General features: G+C 37.0%; 1 protein-coding gene across 8 annotated transcripts in view; it reads right to left on the reverse strand.

Moving 5' to 3' along the window:
* EXOC6 (exocyst complex component 6) overlaps nt 1-23524 on the reverse strand; it is a 219496-nt gene that overhangs the window by 24985 nt on the left and 170987 nt on the right. For all 8 annotated transcript variants that reach the window (XM_082423664.1, XM_082423666.1, XM_082423669.1 and 5 more), the window contains one exon: nt 10392-10465. In XM_082423664.1, coding sequence (XP_082279790.1) covers nt 10392-10465 — 74 coding nt within the window. The remainder of the gene's footprint in view (nt 1-10391; nt 10466-23524) is intronic.

The raw sequence follows: 23524 nt of genomic DNA on the forward strand, positions 1-23524 counted from the left end.
GTACTGTGGCTCAGTAACGACAGCCTTGATGACTCACTAAGACATCTGACAACTGGTAGGATCTGAATTCCATATGAGCTGGTATTTTAATTTCCCCCTTTAATCTCTTCATTCTTCACAAGCAATCCTGTGTTACTGTGTCATGCTTCTTAAAAACAAGTTCTTCTGTATGACTGACTGACTGGTTTACTGAATCTAAGCAGCATTAATCCTCTAGTAATTACCATCCTTCATAAAATCGTCTGAATGTTTTAAAAGAGAGGAAGTTCAACAAATTATTTTTGAAAACTTTCTACTATTTTCATCACTTTTGTATTATTTGTATTTTAATATTTAAATTTCATCTATCTACTGAAAGGCTTATCTTTTTGCTTTCAGAGCCCTATGTTTTAACCAGAGCATAGTTCTAGGAATCCATAGAGTAATGCAGTGCAATAGTGGTCCACATAATTCAGTGTTTTCAAACTGTGTGCCATAGAACACTGATTTGCAGGATAGTAAGAGATTTTTTTTTGAAAAGTATTTAGTACTCAAACAGGTTTGGGGGGAAAAAGGGGATATACCTCTATTATAGGACTTCTCAAAGCCTTCAATGTGCTAATGAAATTGTGAATTTACAAGAGAGGAACACAATATTCAGGATTTCCTAAAATTATTTGTCTATAATTTACTTTCTTCATGACTCACTGTTCCAAATAATAGCAGTTTAGGACATGCTGCTTTATTTAAGTTCTGCTCTATATTTAGTCATTGCTGATCACTCAATTAAGGCATATACTGCCTTTGTCTAAATTCCTATAATTCCCCTGTTCAAAATATTTCTTTATCCATAGAAGAACAGTTGGGATTGGAGCAATGACAACATTTCTTAGAAATAACATATTATTATTTTAGTATCCCTAATGATGACCAAGGTAAATCAAGAAATGTTTGTAATGCTTACATGTTTACTTGAGAAGGCAGAGAAACGTGTCATGTATTTTTAGAAATACTCCCATCAAAAATAACTAAAATTAAAAAATTTTTACTGCTTTTAAAGTATGTTTCTTTACATGGAACATTAACTTACATTTAATATCCCAATTCCAAATAAGGTGTTTCTGTACACCAAAAATATTTTTGAATATAGCTGAGTAATTTGCATTCACTTATTCAACATTTATTGATTGTTTACTATGTGTCAGGAATAGGGTTAAGCAATACATGTATGGTAGTGAACAAAAAAGGCATGATTCTTGTCTTCATGGGCTTGTAGCTTAGCTTTTCTCTTTTATGTTACCTGAATTGTTATGAATACTTGCTCTAGAATTGCTTTATTTTTAAAAATACCTTTGATGTGGTGGGGGTATAGTTAGGCTGCTATTTTAAAACCTCAACTCGATAACTGATTTGCTAATGGGGAATGGCATGAATCATGAAATATAGGCATACAGTTAGCTGGGGGACAACAGAAACCATTTTACTTGTATATTAGAAGCACATATCATTTATGTTTCAAAGTCGTGTGTTTTATAACTATTTTACATTAAAATGCTACGAGAGGGACTTCCCTGGTGGCGCAGTGGTTAAGAATTCGCCTGCCAATGCAGGGAAGACGGGTTCAAGCCCTGGTCCGGGAAGATCCCACATGCTGCGGAGCAACTAAGCCTGTGTGCCACAACTACTGAGCCTGCACTCTAGAGCCCACAAGCACAACTACTGAGCCCGTGTGCCACAACTACTGAAGCCCGCGTGCCTAGAACCCGTGCTCCGCAGCCAGAGAAGCCACCGCAATGAGAAGCCTGCGCACCGCAACGAAGAGTAGCTCCCCCGCAACTAGAGAAAGCCCACGTGCTCCAACAAAGACCCAACACAGCCAAAAATAAAAACAAATAAATTTATTTAAAAAAATGCTATGAGAGCCAATTCTTTTCAATAAATGGTGCTGGGTCAATTGCATAACCATGTGGAACAAAATGAATCTTGAACCTTACACCCCATACCATGCACAAAAATCAATTCCAGATGGATTGTAAACCTAAATATGAACAGTCAAACAATAAAACTTTTAGAAAAAACATTTATAATTTCAGGCGAAGGCAAAGACTTCTTAAACTGGACATTAAAAAGAACTAATCATGAAGGAAAAAATGATAAATTGGATTTCATTAAAATTATGAGCTTTTATTCATCAAAAGCCACCACTAAGAGTGAACAGACAAGCCACAGAGCAGGAGAAGATACTTGCAATACACACATTTGACAAAGGAAGGACTCATATTCAGAATATACAAAGAACTTCTGGAAATCATTAAGAAGCAGACAATCCAATAGAAAAAAATGACAAAAAACCTGAAAAGTTTATTCACAAAGGAGGATATTCAAACAGACAATAAATAAATGAAAAGGAGTTCAATTTTATAAGTCATCAAGGAAACGCAGATTAAAACCACAATGTAAAACTATTGTATACTCCCTGGAATGGCTGAAAAGGAAGAGACAACTAATATCAAGTGATACCAAGGATGCAGAGCAACAACAATTCTTCTACACTGCTGGCTGAAGTACGAACTAGTATTCTTGCTTTGGAAAACTGCTTCACAGAGTCTATTAAAACTGATCATATACCTACCCCCCTGACTCAGCAATTCCACTCCTAGGTAAATACCTCAACAAAAATGTGTCTGTTCACCAAAAGACATGCAAAAGAATGTCATGTTAGCTCAATTTGTAACAATAAAACTGGAATCAATTCCTATGTCCATCAATAGTAGAATGTATAAATTATGGTATATTTATATAATGGTAGACTACACAGCAAAGGGAATGAATGAACCATAGCTACATGTAAAAACATGGATAAATTTCACAAACATAACATTGAGCAAAAGAAGGCAGAACCAAAAAGTTAATATTGGGGTCAGGGGTGGTGGTGGTAGGTTGAACTGGGAGATTGGGATTGACATATATACAGTAATATGTATAAAATAGACAACTAATAAGAACTTGCTGTATACAAAATAAATAAAATTAAATTAAAAAAAGAAAGTTAATACTGCATGATTCCATGTATACAAAGTTCAAAATCAGACAAAATTTATCTGTGGTGTTAGAAGTAACAATAGTTGTCATCCTTCGAGAGGGAGAAGTGCAGTGAGGGGTAGGGGTCTCTTTTGAGGTACTTACTGGTCAAGTTCTTTTTCCTGATATGGGTGTTACAGAGATGTATTTACTTTGTCAAAAGTCAGCAATAGTATGATTTGCCTGAATGTATGTTATATTTCAATAAAACATTTATTTGAAAAGTGCTATGAGATCCATATATATTTTGCACAATTCGAATTCTCTCTCAAATTCTCTAAATATAGTTCAGAGGAATGATCACTCCTCTTTTCCCTATTTTGCCTGAAATAAAATACTTGAAAACGGAATCTAACTGTAGATAGAGAAAGAAAAATTGTAATTTTTATGGCACAGGGTTGTAACAGGCAGAAGAAAATGGTATAGAAAAAGAAAATGACTCATATATAAGCTAATAAGAACCACATATTTGATTTGCACTACAAAGGCATACCTCTCTAAGGCTTTAGACTATATATTCCCAAATTTTTTTTTTTTAGCTGTGCAGCATATGGGATCTTAGTTCCCCAACCAGGGATCGAACCTGCACCTCCTGCAGTGGAAGTGAGGACTCTTAACCACTGGTCCACCAGGGAGGTTCCTTACTCCCAGATTTTTAAAAGGCTCTTCATATGACAAGGTATCTGATCACTCATTACCTCTGTAGTTCTCTCTTATGTGCTCTCCAATTTGTGAGTGTCCATACCATCATGCACAGTCTTAACAGCCCCAAAGCACAGTGGTCTAACCCAAATACCACACTTTCATTAGTGTAGTCTAAGAATTCCCAGCACGCTGTTGGTTCATTTCGAGTTAACTAAAATGACCAGGTCTTTTTCATAATGTAAGTCAGATTTCCTACATCCTGTATTTTTAAAAATTTAATTAAAAAAAATTAAATACAGCACAATATTTTTCTTGCTAAATTTAACTTTTTTGGCTTTGGCTTATCACTCAAGACTACTGAGAGCACTTTGATTTTGTCTTCTATCATCTTAGGTAAACTCTTCTAGCTTTGTGTAATCTATACAAATAATTCATATTTCTTCTATGTATTTATCCAAGTCATCATTTAAAAAATATGTTGATCCCAAACTGTCAAAGACAGACATCTAGAGGGTGCTGCCAGAATCTTGACTTAAAGCAGCATTTCCCAAAGTATATTTCATATAATACAAGCCAAAATTAGTAAGGGATGTGTTCTGTGATGAGTTTATGTTTACCACACCATTTCTCAGTTCTTACAATTCTAATGCACATGGTTAAGTGGGGATTAGAGTGTAAAGTGTTTCCCAAACTTAGCTGACTTGGAATCTTTTTTAAAGAAATCTTTTCTCATCTTGAGAAATCAGTGTTCCTGGAAAGACACTTCAGGAAAATATAGGGTGAAAAGATACATCAGCCAACATTCTTTAGGGAAGAAACTGTTTTATTAGCTTCAAACCTACCTAATTGCATTATCATCCAACCTACCTCAACCTCTCCATATTGTCTGAAGGATTATCAAGATATTGTCAAATGCCGCAATAATATCTTGCCAGTCTAATTTATCACAAAGTGAAATAGGACCAGGTAAAGAGGATTTAGTATTAGGATTATTAGTGAGCCATGGATGCTCAGTCTACTGTGAGAATTATGCTCAATAAGAAGCTATGAAAGTGAGAGATATATTTTTAAAGTTTCCCGCTAAATTGGCTACATTTTAAAAGTTTTGGTGATTAAAAACTAATCTTTAGTGGACTTTCCTGGTGGTGCAGTGGTTAAGAATCCACCTGCCAATGCACAGGACACGCGTTTCATCCCTGGTCTGGGAAGATCCCACATGCCGTGGAGCAGCTGAGCCTGTGTACCACAACCACTGAGCATGTGCTCTAGAGCCCGCGAGCCACAACTACTGAAGCCCGCGTGCCCTGGAGCCCATGCTCCGCAGCGGGAGAAGCTACCACGGTGAGAAGCCTGCGCACTGCAAAGAAGAGTAGCCCCTGCTCACCACAGCTAGAGAAGGTCCGTGCACAGCAATGAAGACCCAACACAGCCAAAAATAAATAAAATTTAAAAAACAAAAACAAAAAAACCTAATCTTTAGTTTCCTGGGAAATTCATTTATATGGGACACCTCACTTTCCAGTGATATTTACTGAAATCTTGCTATGTATTAAGAATGAGTTACTTTAAAAAGTATCACTGAATACTATACATTATACAAAGAGTCTTATAATAAAAAGTTTAAAAACTTTAAGGTTTTCATACATTGTCAAAAGAATTTTACATATTTTGAAATTCTTTTGAAATCCATTTGAAAGATTACATTTAACAAAAGAGATGGTCTTTGTAAAAGAAAACAGATACAAGTAAGTATACCAAAGTCCTTCACCATTTAGTGACTTCATTTCAGAACTGGGGGTAGAAGGATGGTAGGCTTTACTTATAAAAAAAAGTATACACAGACAAATCATGTTCAAACGGCACGTTTAAAATTGAGTGAAGTAGTACACTCACATAATGCAGTACCAGTACTGCTAACCCTCCACATTGTCTATTGGGGCAGTAGGTCTTAAAATGTTGTTGAGATAACTGGCTTCCATTAGCAAGCATGTGATTGGCAGGATGATAAAGTCTTTTCACTCACAGGTCAGCTATTTCCTTTTCTTTAGAAGAGGGCAATTCTGATGATCCATCTTTTAGCTACAGTCTCTGACTGAGTCCCAATTCTCTTGCCTTCAGCTTTGATATGGTTCTAACTTTCCTCTTGTATCAGCTCATACTTGTCATCAACTCCTCTATTCAGAACGGCAAATATCAGGAGTTTGACCTCAGGGCAAAGTCCGGGTGGGCAGGTAAAATTTGACCACTAGACCTACTTCCTAATCTTTCATACCCAGCAATTCATGAAGCAGTATCAAATTCAAACTAAAAAACAGAAGCATGACCCCTTATAAGTACTATGAAAAGGGCTTTTTTGCCTTTCTAAGTATACTTGAAAAGAACTGTCAGCTGCCCTATTAAGACAGAAATGGATCACAGACCAGGAAAAAAAAAAAAAGGAAAAGTGCAGAAATTCAACTGAAATGTAAATAAAAGTGTTAGCACCCTCTTTATGTTTGGTGATATACTACTTCACATAAAAGTGTTAAAATAATATGCTGCTATGAAATATCTTTATGAAGTCAGGAACATAAAAACATTACTGAAACTTAAGGTATCCTTACTTAAATAATCACTGATACTGATAAAAAACATTACATCACCTCATACGAGATTAAAGTTTTCAAAATAAATTTTATTTTTGGCCAATTCCCATACTTGGCATTTCACCACTAAACTGTTTGTAAGTTAATTTGAAAAACAAATATAGGTGAAAAATAACTACCATTATCAAATTATTAAATCCAGGCCTCTCAAATCATAAAATTCAAGTTATATCACAGCGGTCTAGTAGCTGAAGACAAGAATTAGTTGCATCGGGACTTCCCTGGCAGTGCAGTGGTTAAGAATCCACCTGCCAATGCAGGGGACACAGGTTTGAGCCCTGGTCCGGGAAGATCCCACATGCCGCAGAGCAACTAAGCCCATACGCCACAACTACTGAAGCCTGTGCACCTACAGTCCGTGCTCCGCAGCAAGAGAAGCCACCGCAATGAGAAGCCCGTGCACTGCAACAAAGAGTAGCTCCTGCTCACTGCAACTACAGAAAGCCCACGCACAGCAACAAAGACCCAACACAGCCAAAAATAAATAAATAAATAAATATTTAAAAAAAAGAATTAGTTGCATCTTCTTGTTTATTTATTTATTTATTATTTTTTGCTGCATTGGGTCTTCACTGCTGCATGCGGGCTTCAGTAGTTGTGGCTCATGGACTCTAGAGTGCAGGCTCGGTAGTTGTGGCACACGGGCTTAGTTGCTCCGTGGCATGTGGGATCTTCCCGAACCAGAGCTCGAACCCGTGTCCCCTGCACTGGCAGGCAGGTTCTTAACCACTGCGCCACCAGGGAAGTCCCTCTTCTTATTTTAGAATACAAAAGTACAAGAAGAGAGCATAATTAAATTTTAACATTAATAATCAGAGAAAATAATTTTAAGCCTCTTTTAAGACTAGAGAAATTAATACGTCAAAAATTAGCTCATCAAAATTTTCTATCCACTACTCACTTCCACTGCATACTAACTACCATACTTTAAAACTGTGTTTTATATTAACTAGTTATTTCTATATAAATCTTTTATTTTAACAGGTCTATATACTTGTCATAATAGATTTCAGAATTCTGAATGTTTCATAATAGACTTTTTTATTCACTTAAGTCTCTGAAAGAAATTACCTTGCAGTGGTTAAGTATCCGCCCGCCTGCCAATGCAGGGGACATGGGTTCGAGCCCTGGTCCGGGAAGATCCCACATGCCACGGAGCCACTAAGCCCGTGCGCCACAACTACTGAGCCTCCGCTCCAGAGCCCACGAGCCACAACTACTGAGCCCACGTGCCACAACTACTGAAGCCCACGTGCCTAGAGCCCATGCTCCACAACAAGAGAAGCCACTGCAATGAGAAGCCCGTGTGCTGCAACGAAGAGTAGCCCCCGCTCACCGCAAGTAGAGAAAGCCCACGCGCAGCAACGAAGACCCAATGCAGCCATAAATAAATAAATAAATAAATAAATATTAAAAAAAAAAAAAAGAAATTACCTTGATGAGGAAATGTCAATCAGGACTTAATGCCTCTAAGTGCACTACTTGTTAAGTAAATCAACCAAAAAGATTTGAGATGTTTATTAATATTTATAAGTCTGCCTCCATAACAATTCCCTAGTGAGCTATATGCTTGTAAAGAGGATTTCTTTGCTGTCAAATGATGATTCTGTTTGAAGGAAGAAAGAACCTGGGATCAGAGTTTTAATCTGCTTTGAACCAACTACCTATCTGGACAAATCAAGGAACAGAATCTTTGCCAAGAGCTTTATAAATTATGTGATCCTACAGCAACATGGATGGACCTAGAGAATATCATATGAAGTGAAGTACGCCAGAGAAAGACAAATATCATATGATATCACTCATATGTGGAATCTAATTCTCAAAAAATGATACAAATGAACTTATTTACAAAACAGAAACAGACTTACAGATATCAGAAACAAACTTATGGTTACCAAAGGGGAAACGTTGCGGGAAGGGATAAATCAGGAGCTTGAGATAAACATACACACACTACTATATACAAGATAGATAACCAACAAGGACCTACTGTATAGCACAGGGAAATCTACTCAATATTCTGTGATAATCTATATGAGAAAAGAATCTGAAAAAGAATGAATATATGTATATGTATAACTGAATCACTTTGCTGTACACCTGAAACTAACACAACATTTTAAATCAACTATACTCTAATAAAAAATTTTTTTAAATTATGTGATCCTATCTACAATCCTACAATGAGATTACAAGCTAGTTAATAGCATAAAAATTCATACAAAACTGAGAAAATAGCAAACAATAAATTTCAAATTTTCTGTGAACAGATTATTTGTATATAATGGGAGCTATCCTTGAATCACATATTCTTTGGATTGGAGAACATATTCATGTAAGTGGTCATAACCTAATTTGGAAATGAATATACCACCAAACCTATTTCCAACTTGGTAAAGGACTCAGTTTTCTATATCATCTTATTAGGGGCAACAGAACAGCAACAGAGATAACTCCTTGTAAAGAAAATGGATCTACCTTCAATAGTAAGAATATCTTCTAATAAACTGAAATGGGAGTTCAGAATCCACTTTCTTCATTTTCTACTATCTTCCCCTTAACTTAGTAAAGCTAACCATCTGTAGGTCTAGGTCACTCATAATAGTGTTTCTTGTTTGGCATAATACATGAGCACCAATTGTAAACAGAAATAAATATGAATACATTTTCATATTTATTTAGGTTATGAAAATATTTAGGTTATTTCATATTTATGTTATGAAAATATTTCATAAATATGTTCAGTGCTTTACAGATTATAATTGAGAGACAGAACAGCTTTTTCAATTTTCTTCTAAACTTGACTTGAAATACCAGTTATTTCCACACGACTCACTGTCTCATAAGTATTCCTAGCCAGTTTGTGGGTATTGTGCTTCTCTAAAGGATTGTTAAACTCCATAAGGATGAAACTGTCTCTTATATTACTTTTGTGTCTATTTCAACCATATCTCCTCTCTCCAAATAATCAGTACTTAGCATTTCATAAATACTTATTGAACACTGGCTTGGAATTAGAAAAAGCAGCTCTGTGTTCAAACATTTATTAAAATCAGAGCTCTTTAACTGCTCACACTGGTCCTGTTCCAAACATCACTGTGGAAGAGTCTATTCATACCAATGGTGGAGCCCCATCTCCAGTTATCTCCATCCCTCAAAGGGGATGGGACCATTAATAGACTGATATCACAGTGACTTTCTTTTAATTCCATCTCCATTTGGCTCTTCTTGCCAAGGGCAGCAGTCACGCCTATTGTCAATCCTAGCACTCCTAAGCCCTCTAACTTGGATCTACCCCTCCTCCACACTCGTGTGCCTCTCAGCTTTATTAAGCTCCTTAATCCTATGATTAAGAAAGAAAAAGAAAAAGGTGGAGGAGGAAAGAAGAAGAAAGGAATAAGAAGCAAAATTCTGAGGGAGATGGAAAAAGGTAATATGAAGAAAATAAAGAAAATGACAGAGAAGTTAAAGAGTAAACTGAATAGAAGAAATTTAAAAATCATATTTGTTATTATACTTAGAGTTATGTGACTAGAAAAGAATTACATAAATGTATAATTAATTACCTTTAGAAATTAGTTTTATCCTTCTTTCTGGAAGCATACAGAAAAACTATAAAAATAACATTCTTTACACTGACAACATTTTAAGCAAGGGGTTCCTTTCTAGGTTATAATAATTTACATTTAACTTGGGTCCTAAAACTAATGTTATACTACCAATTTTCATATCTGACCATGAAAGCATTAAGAAATAACTTAAACTTCAAGTGTTATTAAACCAAAGTATAAAGTTTTTATTTATTCATGTGCTTTGCAAGTAATAACTAAGTTAAATATTCACCAATAAGAATGCCCCATGAAGTTGAGACACTGAATGGGTATAGGTTCAAAAGAAGGACCAAATACATAGTTATCAAAGAAGCACTTTTCTAAAGAAAAGTTGTTTCAAGGCAAACAAGCATTCCTGTAGCATTAAAAAGAAAAAAAAGGTGAGAAGTTGAAACCAATAAATGAGAAGTACATTATTACATCTTACTTGTCTGAGGTCAATGAATGCTAGCTGCAGAGTATCCCCTTGGAATCCTGGCACGGGCTCAGAGCTGGCAAACACTATTTAAAAAAAAAAAGAATAAAAACAAGATTGCAAAATCTACAAGGGTTTAACCACTAAATTAATTTCTACTCATTACAAATGTATTATAATATTTACAAGTAATCATTTCAAATGAAGACTATTTATAACCTTCAATTTTCACCACTGAGAATGTTCTCCACACCCATTACCACAAATATTTTAATAATTTTAAACTTCCAATCTGCCATTTAATTACTCTAATCCTTAATTACAATAAATTTTAAATGGTTATCCATTTAACTTTTGTAAAAGTTCAAGGGTAGTAATATACTTCAATCAAGAAAAGTTTTCTGACTCTTTTTAGCCTTAAGTGAATGATTATAGAAGCATTTTGAAACTATACCAATTGCACGGTTGTCAACATATTTCAAAACACCTGCTTTGTTACAGAATATGCTCTATACAAATCCTACTCTAGCTACCAGCGGTAATAGGCAGCCATGTAAGAAGTCAGCTTTACATGCAGTTTTACATTTTACAGCAGGTAAAATGTTCAAAGTAGCAAAATGAGGATGATGCAGGAATGCTTGTTCATTTTTTTAAATAATTTTTTTTCCATAAAGGAATCCCACCTCTTTAAAAACTAAGAGACATCTTAAGACAAAATAGATTTCTTAAGACAGATTTCTTAATATCTTTAGACGAAAAATATTTTGAAAGATATTTTTCAACAACTTTTTTTTTTTGTCCACGCCACACGGCTTGCAGGATCTTAGTTCCCCAACCAGGGATTAAAGCAGGGCCTCCGCAGTGAAAGCGCCTATCCTAACCACTGGACCACCAGGGAATCCCTTTCAACAACTTTTTTGTACTTACAAAAATTTAATACTAGTAACATAGCTTTATTTAGTTAGTTGAAGACAATCTCAATACTAGTTATTTTGAAAACAAAAGCCTTGTGGCTCATAAAAAAGACCCTATCATTTTACACACATGCTTCTCTGGTAAGAATATGAACGCCTGCCACCACTCTCCTTCCCCATTAATATCTGAGTTTTCTTAGAGAGTATTATAGATTTTCCATTTATGAATTTATCTGAGCCAGTATTTTAGGAACCACTTACAATGTTAGCCTATATAGATCTTGGAATAACAAATATAATTCTTAACTTTAGTATATTCTGTGTGAAATATAGTTTAGAAAGGCTCAAAAATCAACATCTAAAAACAATAAATATATGAAAGCCTAGCACAGCTTAATTAATTTGGCATTTTTGGAGAATGAAGAATTCAAATTAAGTTTTTTTTGTTGATGTTGTTTTTAAGTTAATGATAATTTTTGCTTTAAGCATCAAAACTTTTTTTCATTGTAAGCATTTTTTGATGAAATTTTAAACTGCATCATAATACTTTCCCTATCTTTTTTTTTAGAATACTAAACACTATATAAACTTTTCTTAATTCTCTTCATTGATAACCATTAAGAACACTTTTTATTCTATACAATACAATAAATTCCCAGGGCTGCTACGGTATTAACAGCTGTTTTCTATTACATTAAATAGCTCAGAATGCTGTGTTGAGTTCTTGTGTCTATCTTTTATAATTTTTCTGCCTTCTCTCTTACAGTTTTAACATAAATTCTTACTCCTTCCTCTCTCACTCATCTCTTATTATGCTATCTTTAATCTTCTTGAGCAGGTAAGTCAGCTAATCAATTACTAGAATAGTATCTAAAGTAAGAGCAAATACAGCCTGAGCATGGGCCTCTCCCACAAGTAAGGTGAATGAGTTTATATATGCCTTTGAGTATATGTACCTTTCAGTTACTCAGAGTTACACCATTTTCCTCCTTACTTCTTGGTTCTATGCTGGGTACTAAGTAGCTATGGCCATTAGATAGGTGACTACATTCACCTTTCTCAGACCCCCTATTTCCAGAAAACTAAGATTCATTCAGCAAATCTAATCATACTTTTCATTGTTTACTATAATTTACTCACATCACTGTCTTTTCATACAATGAAAAGTAGAATACTTTCATACTGTGACAACTCCATCACCCCCAAACATTGCCCAGATAATTGAATTGCCTCTTTTTAGTAACATGAGATCTTAAGTGAAAAATAACAAGCAAAATTCTAATAGCTTATTAAAAGTAAAGCTTTTCTCTTTTTTTAATCTAAAAAGTACTTTTCTTAAGACCATCCAGCATATCGTTGGCTTTCGTGGCAAGTCTCAGGCTATTGTTTCCAAGTAACAATTAACTTGAATCCCCTAATGGTCTCTAATCAAGGCTGTATATGTTAGGTCAGCTTCTAACAGCACCACATACATACACACATAAAGACTTCCTATAATACAGAGAGCTTACTTTATATATCAGGCATAAAAATCAGCTCAATTTCAATTATACTTTGATTATTATGCACTTAATCTTCCAGAATTTTTTTACACTGAAAATAATCTGTCATTTTTCTTCTCTCTCAGTTCCTATTTAAGATACTATAGTTTAATAAGCCCCATTGCTTGGCATTAATCCAAAGAGCTTAGAGCCTAAATTATAATAGTACCATAAATTTATATAGCACTTTATAGCTTACAAAGCACTTTCTCACGTACCATCTTCTTTAATCGTCATAATAATTTATCTTAGTAAACAGGGCGTGTAGATGATGGATCACAAAATCTTGCAGCTAGAAGAGACACCCCCCTTTGAAATATCTCCAACAGTCCTCTGAAGGCTCAGTTTAAAACTCACCGAGTTCTTCATTTTATAGGGCAGAAAAATTAAAATTGAAGTGATTTGCCCAGGATCACATAGCTAATTTAGATTTCCTGACGTTCAATTCACTGATCCAGAATCTGATTAAGTATTAAGCCTCTCATCTTTTATGCCATCTCTTCTAAGAACCTAACCAATATGGAAGTGAAATTCACTAGTTTATAGCTCTCAGGTCTTTTCTCAAATATTTTTTAGGGATAGGAGGCTTCCTATTCTTTCCTTTACTTCTTTAAAACTCAAATGCAGTCAATCCTGTTGGTTTTATCCTATACAATATCTTCAGTCTGAATCTGTCTCTACCTCAGTTCAAGCTATCATCATTTCTTGCTTGCATTACTAAAATACATTCCTATCTGGTCTCTCTGCTTCTTGTGTGCCACCCTTCCATCTACTTCTCCCAGTAAGATGTAAATGTGATTTGTGCCACTTCACAGTTTAACACCTTTCAATGGTTCCCCATCACCTTCACAATAAAGCAGGACAAGTAAGATCCTTTATAACCTGGCCTTTGCCTATCTCTGTAGCCTCATCTCTTACCACCTTCCTAGGGGCACCTTAAACTCCTTCCATTCCAAACCATCTGCACTTCCTTGTATATGCCACAGTCTCTTACCGAGTACCTCTGATCCTTCTGCCTGGAGGATCCTTCCTCTTCTTTTCCATTGGGTAACTCTTACTTATCCTTCCATTCAATCTACATCTTCCGTGGAAGACTTCCATTACCCTGCAGGCTGGGTTAGGTCCCTCCTCTGTAATCTCCCTGCAACTTCTGTACACAGCCTATAACTATACTACCCATTTTGCTATCTTACAATTGTTTATCTGTCTGGGTTTTCCCACCAGACCATGAACTCCCTGAGGGTAGGAAATATACTTCCATTTTTATATCCCGATCACCTAGTATAATGCCTGATACATAATGAGCAGGCAATAAAAGTTTCTTAAGTGAATGAAGGAAAACTGAACAAATGAACAAATAAATTCTAAGAGGATGCCATCCAATCCTGGTAATTGATACGTTCTCTAGCTTATTGATTAGATCTAGAATGATGTTATCCAACAGAACTTTCTCCAGTAATAGAAATGTTCTATATCTGAGCTGAACTGAATTTTTAGTTTTATTTAATTTTAATTGAATAGTCACATATGACTACTAGACAGTGTAAATCTAGAACCCTGTGTGCATATTTAGTGTATTTATTTCAAAATAATTGAGTGTGGGTAAGAATACTCCAAATGTTTCCTTCAGCCGAAGCTAAACTGTGAGTTCTTCCACTAAACACGAAGCTCACAGGAAATAGAGATTCTTTTTTTTTAACCTTTACATACTCTGTGCCTGGTGTACAAGAGATATTCAGTAAATGTGTCGAATGAATAAATAATAATACAAATAATTCATTTATACTAATATGGTCCCAATAATTCTAGAGGTAGATTTCAATCTCTGAACTTTTTAAAGAATTGATGACTGATTTTTGGAATAGCTTTAAGTTTCTCTTCAGATTCCTTCTTGGCTCAAGCAGATTCTCAATTTTATATGATTTGTCATATTTTGGGGTTTCTTTGTTCTCCTCACTTGGGCCAACTTTTAATTATTTTTATTTAATAATACCTACTTCCTAATATGATATCTTTGTCATTTAGTCATGCCATTAAGGGTATTTTTTAAAAACACACATTGATCTTGGTCTTTCAATAAGATATTTTAAAATAGTTTCCAGGGCTTCCCTGGTGGCGCAGTGGTTAAGAGTCCACCTGCCAGTGCAGGGGACACAGGTTCGAGCCCTGGTCTGGGAAGATCCCACGTGCCGCAGAGCAGCTGGGCCCATGTGCCACTACTACTGAAGCCTGTGCCCCTAGAGCCCACGCTCCACAACAAGAGAAGCCACCACAATGAGAGGCCTGCGCCCCGGAACAAAGACTAGCCCCCCACTTGCTGCAACTAAAATGAAAGCCCGTGTGCAGCAACGAAGACCCAGCACAGCCAAAAATAAATAAATTTATTTAAAAAATAGTGTTAAAAATAAATAAATTTAAAAAAATTAAAATAGTTTCCAGGCTTTCTAAAGTTTTTTTTTTTTTTTTAAAGAAAGTCAAAATCTTTGGGTTTTTTTCTCTTAGTGTCTCCTGTTTGACCAGTTTTTTTTCATAAATTTATTTTATTTTTGTCTGGATTGTACCTTAGTTGCTGTGCGTGGGCTTTCCCTAGTTGCAGTGAGCGGGGGCTACTCTTTATTGTGGTGCACGGGCTTCTCATTGTGGTGGCTTCTCTTGTGGAGCACGGGCTCTAGGCAGGCAAGCTTCAGTAGTTGTGGCACAGGGACTCTACAGCGCAGGCTCAGTAGTTGTGGCGCACGGGCTTAGTTGCTCCGTGGCATGTGGGATCTTCCTGGACCAGGGCTCAAACCCCTGTCCCCTGCATTGGCAGGCGGATTCTTAACCACTGAGCCACCAGGGAAGCCCTGACCATTTCTTTTTTAAAATAAAATAGCTTCATGATATATTCATTTCCTCTTATTTTTTGCTAGAATATGGAACTTAATAATAATGATTCCAAGTTTAAAAATACTCTAAAGTAACATTAGAGGGACTTCCCTGGTGGCCCAGTGGTCAAGAATCCGCCTGCCAATGCAGGGGACATGGGTTCGAGCTCTGGTCCAGGAAGATCCCACATGCTGCGGAACAACTAGGGCTTTGCGCCACAACTACTGAGCCTGCGCTCAAGAGCTCACGAGCCACACCTACTGAGCCCACGTGGTGCAACTACTGAAGCCCGCACACCTAGAGCCCGTGCTGCGCGACGAGAAGCCACCACAATAAGAAGCCCGTGCACCGCAACGAAGAGTAGCCCCCGCTCACTGCAACTAGAGAAAGCCCACGTGCAGCAACAAAGACCCAACACAGCCCAAAAATTAATTAATTAATTAATTAAAATTTAAAAAATTAAAAAATTAAAAATAAATAAAATAACATTAGAGAGGGAGGTAGAGAGGAAGGCGTCACCTTATTGGGAAGGTAAAATTTTGCTGTATCAGTCTAACTGAGAAGAAGATAAGATTGAATTAATTTAGATAAAACTGAAAGTAAAAATTAATACATACTGTAGAAGCTGTGATTATAATGACAAAAAAAAACCCTTCCAAATTGGCAATCTATGAAGTTTTAAGAGAAGAGAGTATCTATAGGCAAAAACATGAATTATTTGTAAATCTAACAAAACCTTAAGCAGGAAAATATGCCCTTCCTGCCCTCAGGATCTATGCACAGATGTACAGGATTTGTATGGGGGGAACAAAGATGGCTAAGAAGTCAGGCTATAAGTATTTATCCTGGCATGAAAATATAAACCTCTGAAATTAAATGCAGAGGGAATAAGTCCTTGAACAATCTTGTCCTAGGCAGACAGTTATTTTTACTGTAAGGTGGATTATTTGGAAAACATTTACACAGGGTAGGAAGAATTGGGAAGGGGAAGAAAAAGTGCCCATGGAATCAGAAGAGTAAATAGATCAAAAGATTGAAAAAGAGGGTGAGGAGGCTAGGCTAAATAAACACTCAAGACTGCCTGTGGATGACAAGGCAAGGACATATAAAATGGAATAATTTCATAACTAAATAAATGACTGTAAATAAAAAGTCTGCATATTGAAAAGATTTCTCATAATTCCATTTCTTACTAGATCTGAAGATTTAAATTGGCTAGTTAGAACCCAAATTTTGGCTCAGCAACGTATTCTATGTGGACCAGATGTGTCATTAGAAGCGATGACGAAGAGCACCATCTAGTGGTTTTTCTGGTGGTGAAGAACTCATGCCTGGGAGTCAGGGGTCTTGTTAGAATTCTTGACTGTTAAATTCTGTTACATGTGGTTGGTAGCAGCGGAATGCAAGCCTCTAGAACCAACTGCCCCTCTGCATTCATCACCCCACTCTTATATAAGGTAGTATCTATTCCTCTCCCTTTCTTGGAAAAGGAGCAAAGCAGCCTAAATTTGATACCCTAAATGCCATTAAAACCAGGAACAAATTCAAGTAGGCAAATAATAAAAGAGCATCCAGCTTACTTAAAAAAAAAAAAGACAAATATCCTCTCATACCATCGACATGATTTTGCCTGAACCCTTTTATTTTGGGGTACGGACCTTTTTCAAGGCTAGAATTAGAGGCCCTGGGGTCATAGCCATATACATACAAAAAAATCTATAGAGACTTTATTTCTCTTTTTTTTTTTTTTTTTTTTTGAGGTGGGCTAAGCCTTTATCCAATTGCAAAAAGACCAAGGCCTTCAAACCTAGAGATTCACCTATTTCTCAATAAATCATCATTGAAAAAGGTACCAGTGCTCTTCAACCTGGAGCTTTTCTAGTGCTTATGAATTTAGGATGTTAGACTCTTAGGAGTTGATAACCTCAATTAGGTATTTGTGTAGAATATATGAAAAAGTACATTCTAGACCTATTCTGGGTACCTCAAATCCTTCTGATTGCCTTCTGCTTTGGAAATGTTATTTTGTTAGGGATGTGAAGGATTTCTGAGATACCTTTATAGGAACTTAAGAAGACACTTTTATTTTTTCCTCTATACTGCTGCGTTTGTAAGGTGCCTTCTGTTGTGACCCAATATATAAGAGGTGTTTAATAAAACAAAAGCACATACACAGATTTAGAACATCAGCTTCATGCCAAGCTTGGCAAATGCTCCTCCAAGAAGTGATTTCTCTTGAACTTATACAAAATCTGTAACAGGATTAAAGGTTCAATGTAGCTTTCGGGGGTGGGGGACTACGTTTGCAATTCCGAATGGAATGCCTTCCTGACTTCTCCAACCACACAGTTATAGTAGTATTATTGGTTACTGTCAAGTTAACCAAAAATGTCTACTTCATTCATGCATAAGCCCTACCTAATATTCTTAATCAATACAACTTTTTATCTAAATTAGGTCTGCTTCTTATACTCTGTCACAGTACCATCTACTTTTCTAGAATTTAACAACTTATAATCATATTTATTAGTGCAGTCATATAATGAATGCCTCCCCACTGGGCCTAAACCCCAAGAGGGTTAGGGCCTTTTCTGTTTTGTTTACCACTGTATCCCCTAAATGCCAAGTACTTGGTAGATATGAAGGAATTAATTAATGCATGACTCTAAAGTACCATACTCTTCTTCGCCTTAAATTTTACTACTTCTGGGACTTCCCTGGTGGCGCAGTGGTTAAGAATCTGCCTGCCAATGCAGGAGACACAGGTTCGATCCCTGGTCCAGGAAGATACCACATGACGCGGAGCAACTAAGCCCGTGCACCACAACTACTGAGCTGACATGCCACAACTACTGAAGCCCGCGTGCCTAGAGCCCGTGCTCCACAACAAGAGAAGCCACTGCAATGAGAAGCCCACGCACCACAACAAAGAGTAGGCCCTGCTCACCGCAGCTAGAGAAAGCCCACGTGCAGCAATGAAGACCCAACGCAGCCAAAAATAAATAAAATAAATAAATTTATCAAAATAAAAATAAACATAGTCATCAAATACATGAAGTTTTTATAAGTGATCAGTTATATGTATATCAAGAAGTTGAATGGTCTTGAAGAAAATTACAGCAGCATCAATTGGCCTTAACCCTTTTTTTTTTAAAGAGGCAGCATTTTATTTATTTATTTATTTATTTATGTATGTACATATGGCTGCACCACGAGGCATGCAGGAGCTTAGTTCCCCCTGACCAAGGATCGAACCCGTGCCCCCTGCAGGGGAAGTGTGGTGTCTTAACCACTGGACCGGCCAGGAAAGTTCCTGGCCTTAACTTTTTGATAACAAAGTTAGGAGAACTCTAGAAAAGCAAATGTAGATTATAGAGGCTTCCTGATTTGTTAATTTGTTCATTTATGCAACAAATACTCTATGAGCATAGCATTCTGCGTTGGGTGCTGACAATTATAAATTCTATGTTGAATTTAATTTAACTATCTATCCTAGATGATTAAATCTCTTCTCTTTCCTCGCTCCTCTTCACCTTCCTCTCCTTTTCTCTTTCTTTTTCTCCCTCTTCATACCACCCACCCCAACCATGGGATGCATTCTCGGGTCTCTTCAACTATGTGAGTCTCTGATTCTAACCACCTAAATCATATCAAATTTACTCATTCACTAATTTTATGTATTCCCTCCTCCTCCTTTCAAAATGTCTGAAATCCATCCTCTTCTCTTCATTCCCACTGCCCAAAGTCAAGCTCTTTCTATCCTTCACAGGAAAAAGTTCAATAGTCTTTTAACAGGTCTTCCTACTTGTAGTACCTCTCTCATTTCAGTTCAATTTCCACATGACACAGAGTTAACTTTCTATAATATAGACTTCCTCGTGTCATGGTCCTGATTAAAAAGCTTCAATGGATCTCTATTGCTTATTTTATTTTATTTTTTTTTAAAAGAATTTCACTTTTATTTATTTATTTATTTATTTTTGGCTTTGTTGGGTCTTCGTTTCTGCGCGAGGGCTTTCTCTAGTTGCGGCAAGCGGGAGCCACTCTTCATCGCGGTGCACGGGCCTCTCACTATTGCGGCCTCTCTTGTTGCGGAGCACAGGCTCCAGACGCGCAGGCTCAGTAGTTGTGGCGCACGGGCTTAGTTGCTCCGCGGCGTGTGGGATCTTCCCAGACCAGGGCTCGAATCCGTGTCCCCTGCATTGGCAGGCAGATTCTCAACCACTGCGCCACCAGGGAAGCCCTCTATTGCTTATTAAATAAAGTCCAAGCATTCAGAAGTCTAACTTTTCTCAGCCATATCTTTCAATACTTTCAATCATGCATCTTGTAGTCTAGCTATACAAGACTGTATGAAGACTCCCTAAGCATTCTCTCATTATGGCACTTTTGCCTATGCCATTCCCTCTGCTCAGAATGCCCTTCCTTGCTTTTGATGAAACCTGACTCATCCTTTAAGACTCAAATTTCACTTCTATGATAGTCAATCTTTTCAACCCCATGGCATGTAGGATTAATTGTTCCTTCTCTACAAGTGATATATACTTCTATAAAGAATTTATGTTCTATTATAGTTATTTACATGTCTGTTTCCTCCCCATCTAGTATGTGAGATCTTTGAAACTTGATTCATCTTTGATTTCCCAGTAATAACAGGTAGTAGGTTCTCATTAAACATCTGAATAAATGAATCTTCCCTACAAATCAGTTGACTCTACATGGAAAAAATTCAGTTACAGACTGAAATTTGAGCTCAAGCCAATTTAACTCATAAGCATGTGTGTCGCAAGGAATACCAGGGAAAAAGGGCACACACTGTTTGAAAAAATGAGTACATAGATGGATCAGTGCCAATTCTTTCACTACCAGAAAAAAACAAAAACTAAAACTAAAAGCACATGGCTGAATGATATGAGAAACTGAATTATTCTTAACTTTCTGCCTCCCCAACTTCAGCTGGTTGTGCTATTTGTTTCTACCTGCAGACTGACATTTTAAGGCTTAGGAAATATATGCATAATGTTTTTACAAAGTAATGAGGATGGAAAAATAATCAAACCAAATTATAAAATTTAAGTCAGAATAAAGGCCATTCTTGATGCTTATATTTGATGTTAACCTCTTACTGCTTAAATTCTTTGACTTAAGCCTTTCTTGAGATACCCAAGATCTTTGGTCGTTTTACGGTATCTAGTTCCTGATCTCTGCTATCTAACTTCCTTGGACTCTGGATTTCTTACTAGTGTAAAACAGACTAGTAGGATTTTATGTTAATCCCACAAACCAGTCACAGACTTTTTTTTTTTTTTTTTTTTTGGCTGCGTTGGATCTTTGTTGCTGCATGGGGGCTCTCTCTAGTTGAGGCGAGCGGGGGCTACTCTTCGCTGCAGTGCGCGTGCTTCTCATTGCACTGGCCTCTCTTGTTGCAGAGTATGGGCTCTAGGTGTGCAGGCTTCAGTAGTTGTGGCACATGGGCTCAGTAGCTGTGGCTCACGGGATCTAGAGCACAGGCTCAGTAGTTGTGGCACACGGGCTTACTTGCTCCATGGCATGTGGGATCTTCCCGGACCAGGGCTCGAACCTGTGTCCCCTGCATTGGCAGGCGGATTCTTAACCACTGTGCCACCAGGGAAGTCCCCGGTCACAGACTTTTAAGTAATAGTTTCTGAGCCTCTTGAAGGGAAAGTAATTACTATGAATCAATATGGGTTTATGAAGAATCAGAGTAGTAACATTTTCTTCTTTGAAAAAGTAATTAGACTGGTAGATGAGGAAAATTCAATGGCCATTATTATCCCTATATACCAGCAAGGCATCTGGCAAAGTTGCTCATAACTTTGAGCTATGATTTAGATTCTAAACTATGAGTTAGATTCAACTAGGGAATTAGCAACTGGCTGAAGAAATCTAAAGATACCCAAGACTTTGAATAATGGATCTAAGTCAATATGAACAGATAGACCCATGTAATGTTGTGGTTCTCAAACTTTACTGTGCATCAGTATCACCTGAAAGGCCTACTCAAAAAGAAAGTGCTATGTCCTGTGCCCAGAATTCACAATTCAGCAGGTGGGGTTCAAGAATTCACATTGCTGGGACTTCCCTGGTGGTACAGTGGTAAAGAATCCACCTTCCAGTGCAAGGGATGCAGGTTTGATCCCTGGTCGGGGAACTAAGATCCCACACACCACGGGGCAATTAAGCCCGCGTGCCACAACTACTGAACTCGAGCACATCAATGAGGGAGCCTGAGTGCCGCAAACTACAGAGCCCACGTGCTCTGGAGCCCACGTGCCACAACTAGAGAAGAGAAAACCGCATGCCACAACTAGAGAGAAGCCTGTGCGCCACAAATGAAAGATCCCGCATGCTGCAACTAAGACCCAATGCAGCTAAAAAAAATAAAGAAAATAAAATAAAAAAAGAATTCACACTGCTAACAAGTTCCCAGATGGTACTGTTGCTGCTCATCTGGGAACCGTGTTTTGAGAATCACTGATGTACTACATATCAGGATGCAGATATCAAGTTTTGTTCAACATTTTGCTAATGACCTTGTTAAATAAAAGCATGATTACAAATCTGCAGATGATATTAAATTTTGATATAAAAAGATCTCAATAGGCTAGCTGTGGGACAAATCTTAAAATAAAATTTAATAGGGATAATCTTAAAATCCTAAAACAAAAACTAATCATACAAGTATAAGAAAAACAAAGCTTGACAATCACACACAAAAAAAGAGAAAGATAAAGACATTTTAGAACGCTACAGCTTCAATGATTCGAGAGTATACTCTGGTAACCAAAAAAGGTAATAACAGTTTGGATTTTACTAATAAAGTACAAAATATGGAACAATGCATTTGATAGTCCAACTACATATTATACTGGTTCTCCCACACCTGGGTATCTCTGTATTCAACTTTGGGTATCAGACATTAAACAGAAGGCAGTCAAACCAGTTTGTTCAAAGAAGAGCTTTGGACCTAAAATCATCACACGAGAACAGTAAGAGGAATTGTTTATCTCTGGCCTTCAGAAGATTCAGAAAGATATGAGAGTAGTTTTCATATAACTGGCTTGTGGATGAAGACTCGGTTTTCTCTGTATGACCCTAAGCAGAACTGCCACCTGCAGTTATCAGACTGCTTACTATACACAGGTGCCCAGCTGAGGAGAGGAGTGGGGAGGGAACAAGGGCTGAAATCTAGCTCACGTTTCACTTGATAAGTCATGTGCCTTGGTGGGGGTGTCCAGCTGGAAAAAGGGTAAACTTTTTTCTAATTCATAGAAAGGGGACAACACTGGAGGACTTTTTCCCTTCAGTGGGAATATCTTTTCTAATTTGCACAAAGGCACAATATGGACTAGTGGTGACTCTAGCCCTAAGGCAGAACTAGGTCCATTAGGAGAAGTTTAGAGAAAACAACTGCAGCTCAATGTGAGAAACTGACAGAGTAATATATTAAATGCAAACTCATTTTCTGAAGAGTAGTTAATCTCCCAAATTAAATGTTCAAGGAATAGCTGGACAACTACTTGACAGGGTTATTTTAGAGTGTGTTTCAAGGTAGGAGTATGTTGAGTATGTACTACTAGGCGGGTGGTGAAACTCAATGATCGTTTAGTTCTTAGGATTCTACATCTTAACTATCTGCCTATTTTCTCCATATCCCAGTTGATTCCTAAGGCATCCAGGTTCCTTCTCTTCACAAATTTACCATACATTCTAGCCTTCCTCTTACCTAGCCAAATTCCTTTTCCTGTCTCCCTTTCTTCTCCTTTCCCTGCCCCAATATGTAGAAAGCATACACACGGCAGTA

This window comes from Balaenoptera physalus (genome assembly GCF_965194825.1).
Source record: "Balaenoptera physalus genome assembly, chromosome: 14".
Taxonomy (NCBI): Eukaryota; Metazoa; Chordata; class Mammalia; order Artiodactyla; family Balaenopteridae; genus Balaenoptera; species Balaenoptera physalus.